This window comes from Miniopterus natalensis, chromosome 1 (genome assembly GCF_054644295.1).
Source record: "Miniopterus natalensis isolate mMinNat1 chromosome 1, mMinNat1.hap1, whole genome shotgun sequence".
Taxonomy (NCBI): Eukaryota; Metazoa; Chordata; class Mammalia; order Chiroptera; family Miniopteridae; genus Miniopterus; species Miniopterus natalensis.
The window spans coordinates 88,529,818-88,534,377 of record NC_142081.1 but is presented as its reverse complement, the minus strand read 5'-3'; the positions used below and the strand labels follow the sequence as shown (position 1 = coordinate 88,534,377).

The 4,560-nt window shown below is 45.5% G+C and overlaps 1 protein-coding gene across 1 annotated transcript; it reads left to right on the top strand.

Annotated features, from left to right (window-relative positions):
- Positions 1-304: 304 nt before the first annotated feature.
- Positions 305-3,406, top strand: LOC148094259 (endogenous retrovirus group K member 13-1 Env polyprotein-like). The gene is made up of 2 exons (XM_087818525.1): positions 305-1,105; positions 3,365-3,406. The coding sequence occupies exons 1-2, from the start codon at positions 305-307 to the stop codon at positions 3,404-3,406; spliced, it is 843 nt and encodes a 280-aa protein (XP_087674651.1).
- Positions 3,407-4,560: the final 1,154 nt, after the last annotated feature.

The following is a 4,560-nucleotide window of genomic DNA, read 5'->3' as shown; positions in this document are numbered from 1 at the left end:
ATCAGCTCTGGGCTGGACGCGGTGGTACGTGGACATCTGATACCCTACTGGGAATGCCGCAGGCCATCCTTCTGGAGCCCCCCCTGGGGAGATCTCCATATGTGAGGCTGACGTTGTCAACCGTACCCAGCAGCCGCATTGGTTGAGCTGCCGGGGGAAAAATAGTATATTGATTAATGTGACAAGGGGATACCCGCTACAGGACTGGTCAGCTAAGGGCCCAAGATGGAAGGCGCTGGCCGAGTCCTTTTGGTCAGTACAGAAAGGGCCAATGCAATCTCAACTATGGAGGCTTACGGCAGCAATGGGAGGGGACATCATGGTGAATGAGAAACGGGGCAATGCAGCTGTACAAATGGGCACCACACAATTCTACCGAAAGGTGCAGGCCTGCGTTCCCGAGCCTTATGCTCTTCTTGTGGGGTCACTTAATATTTCACGGAGTGGATCCTGGTGGACTATTGCATGCCATAACTGTACCCTTAGCACTTGTGTATATAACATATCTCAGGATGAACAGCTCTTAGTCCTGTATCAGCCCTCATTTGTAATGATCCCTGTCAAAGTCTCAGGGGAATGGTACAATGACAGAGGCTTGCAAGTAATCCGGCAGGTCACTGAGATTATGCTAAGAGGAAAGAGATTTATTGGGCTGCTTATCACTGGCATAGCTACCCTTATTTCAGTGATAGCAGCCAGCGTTACTGCGGCCGTATCCCTCTCCCAAAGTATTCAAACCGCTCAGCATGTCAATCAGCTCAGCGCTAATATCACCCAAGCGCTGGGAACACAAGAGGCCATTGACTTAAAAGTAGAAGAGAGGTTGAATGCCTTATACGACACTATGTCGATCTTGGGAAGAGAGGTACAGAGTTTGAAGCTGCGGTTAGATCTTGACTACCATGCAGATTATAAGCACATATGTGTTACCCGCAAGAAGTACAATGAGTCCACCCACCCCTGGGATCGAGTGCAGAGACACCTGGAGGGGATATGGCATAATGAAAATGTCTCCTTAGACTTAAAGCAGCTACATCAGGAAATTCTCGCTCTGAGAGAAGCCCCGAAAATAAATACCTCCACAGCCAAGTTGGCTCAGTCTTGGGTGGAAGGGTTGAGGAAAGAATTTCCCTCAGCCAGTGACTGGAGACATGGTATATTAGGAATGGCTGGTCTGGTTGCCATCGTCCTGTTAGGTTTTCTGCTTACCCCATGCATTCTTAAAGCATTGCTGAAAGATGTACAAATTCTTAGAGTAGGACTCCACGCCTTGCAACTACGCACCCGTCCTGCCCCGCTTGAGCCTAGACCTTATGTTTAAAAGATAAAAAAGGGGGAGATGTGGGGAGCCGGCGGGACTCCCCCCGGGGAGGACCCGCCGGGCGAGGTGCTGCCCTGGGAAAAAGACCCGGGAGGCCCGCTTGCCCTAGTGTCATCGAGAGAGAAATCTCTGAGGCATTGACCCGAGTGGTGGGCAGCGGTGCGAGCACTCGCCCTGCTCCCCCCGCTCCCCCTCCTGAAGGGCTTAGCTTAGCGTAATATTAACAATGCTTGTATGAGGAGTAGCTCAGCATGAGGCCAATATTAACAATGCTTGTATGAGAAAGTACCTTGGTCCAGGAACCGTGGCTGGGTCAGAAGTGCAGCATGTCCCAGCTACCAATGATGTATGTACGAGAACAAGGAACAGGGTGAAAAGAAGGAATTGGGACAAGGGTCACTAAGTTTATGTGCTTCCGCATTAAGTGTGCTATAATTACAAGCTGAAAAATAAACTCGGGGCTCAGTCACGTACTGAAGCCCTCCCGATCCCATCCTGTCTCTTGTCTTTCTTTTCCAATCCTCACCCCCTCAATCAGGTTACTGCTCGACTGCCGGCAGGCTCCGGCAGTATACAATGGAGTAAACACAGTCTATTCAATAAATGGTGCTGGGAAAATTGGACAGATACATGCAAAAGAATGAAACTAGACCACCAACTTTCACCATACACAAAAATAAACTCAAAATGGATAAAAGACTTAAATGTAAGTTACAAAACCATAAAAATCCTGGAAGAAAACATAGGCAGTAAAGTCACAGACATCCCACGTAGTGGACTTTTCACTGATACATCTCCTAGGGCAAGAGAAACAAAGGAAAAAATAAACATATGGGACTACATCAAACTAAAAAGCTTCTGCACAGCAAAAGAAAACAGCCTCAAAATACAAAGGAACCCCACGGTCTGGGATAACATATTTGCCAAGGATGAATCTGATAAGGGGTTAATTTCCAAAGTGTAAAAAGAACTCATAGCACTCAGCAAGAGGAAGACAAACAACCCAATTGAGAAATGGGCAAAGGACTTAAATAGACACTTCTCCAAAGAGGACATACAGGTGGCCAAGAGACACATGAGAAAATGCTTGACGTCGCTAATCATCAGAGAGATGTAAATTAAAACCACAATGAGGTATCACTTCACACCTGTCAGAATGGCTGCCATCAACAAATCAACAACAGACTTGTGCTGTCGAGGGTGTGGAGAAAGGGGAACCCTAGTACACTGCTGGTGGAAATGCAGACTGGTGCAACCACTATGGAAAACAGTATGGAGGTTCCTCAAAAAATTAGAAATGGAGCTGCCGTTTGACCCAGTGATTCTACTCCTTGGAATGTATCCTAAGAATCCTGAAACATTCATCAGAAAGGATATATGCACCCCGATGTTCATAGCAGCACAGTTTACAATAGCTAAGATCTGGAAACAGCCCAAGTGCCCATCAGTAGATGAGTGGATAAAAAAGCTGTGGGACATTTACACCATGGAATACTATGCAGCTGTAAAGAAAAGAATCTCGTACCCTTTGGGACAGTATGGATGGACCTGGAGAATATTATGCTAAGTGAAATAAGCCAGGCAGAGAAAGAAAAATATCACCTGGTCTCGCTTATACGTGGAATCTAAAGAACTTAATAAACTGATGAGCAGAATAGATTCAATGACATAGAAGCATAGATGAGACTGATGAATGTCAGAGGGATGGAGGAGGGTGGGTGGGTGAAAGGGGGAGAATAACCAAAGAATTTATATGCATAGATGCACAACCCAAGGACATGGACAATGGCGGGGAGAGGAACTGGGGAGGGGGAGGGAATGGGGGGAATGGGTCACTGGGGAGAAAAAGGGACATCTCTAATATTTTAAACAAAAATAAAATTTAAAAAAAAGAAATAGAAAGTATAGAAAAGGAGATAGAAAACATAAAAAAGGTCAAAGAGAATGTAAGGATGCTTATCACATCAACATACACAGAGTTCTTTGTCCACAGGCTCTGATGGAAACCAGAGTCTTTCCCTTTTTCCTCTCTTCTAAATTTAGATTGGTAGCTCATGGTTTCCTGTGTTGGGAACAGGTGTTTAAAGTGTGGACAACAGGATTCCAGATGGCAGCAGATCAAGTGGAAGCTACACTCACACTTTCCCAGGACTAAACTGGAATTACAACTAAAATAGAAAAACCATCTTGAATAATCAACTGAAGACTAGCTGGAGAGCTCCCTCATAAGTAAGGACCTAAAGTGGAGGCTACATAGATACTGGAAGTGTAGTGGTGTGAAAGGGCTGGCTGGGCTCCCACAGAGAGCAACTGAAGGTCTGGAGGGATATCTTTGCTGTGGGGAGTTCCCACAGAGGTCTAAACCCCAAGCTGAGCTCCCCATCCAAAAGCACAGGAACTGAGAAATGTGCCCATATAACATGTGGCTGTGAAAAGCAGCAGGGGTTCTGTCTGCCAGGGAGATATGGCTGAAATGCAGGAACCATATTAAAGGCCTAATGCACAAATTTTTGTGTGCAGCCACTCACCTTGGACACTGGCAGAGAGAGAGCAGAGTGAACTAGAGTGGTGCGAGGAGAATCCAGGGTTGCGAGATATGGAAATAGAGCTCAGAGGTCATCAGTATGGATTCCTTTGCTGAGATATTCCCCTGTACTGCAGAGGGCATCTTTCATAGGTAGACCTTTGCCATCCTAGCAGCTTTTAACTTGGGAGATGCAATTTCCCCACCCATTGTAAAATCTCTCACCACACCCTGTGGGGTTTACCCCTTACTGTGGCCTACAGGTTGAGGCTTATTAAGAGATTCAGATTAATTAGCCTGTTTGCAGAAGCTGAACTCTGGGTGCTTTGAGTCTTTGCCTGATCAGCTTTTGGACCTGGACCTTGGAAAATCAGACTGTGGCATACATCTTAGTCCAATCCAAACATACCCAGATCCAGCAGAGGGAACCACAAGCTGTATAGTGTAGAAAACTTCAAACAAGGTGCTCAACGCCCATTGCAAACAGTGTCTGACATTGGCTTGCAAAAGAGACCATCCAAAAGACGGGATACTAGCAGATCTCCCTAATACATAGAAACAAACCCAAATAGACAGCCAAAATGGGGAGACAAAAAAAAAAAAAAAACCAACAAGTCCCAAATGAAAGAACAAGAGAATTCTCCAGAAGAAGAGTTAAATGAACTGGAGATAAACTATCTATCAGATATAAAATTCAGAATACTGATTATAAAGA

Excerpts from the sequence above, each read along its gene's own strand:
- LOC148094259 (XM_087818525.1), top strand. The coding sequence starts at position 305 with ATGGGAGGGGACATCATGGTGAATGAGAAACGGGGCAATGCAGCTGTA. Across the intron at positions 1,106-3,364 it reads CCAAGTTGGCTCAGTCTTGG|ATTGGTAGCTCATGGTTTCC; the intron begins GTGGAAGGGTTG and ends TTCTAAATTTAG.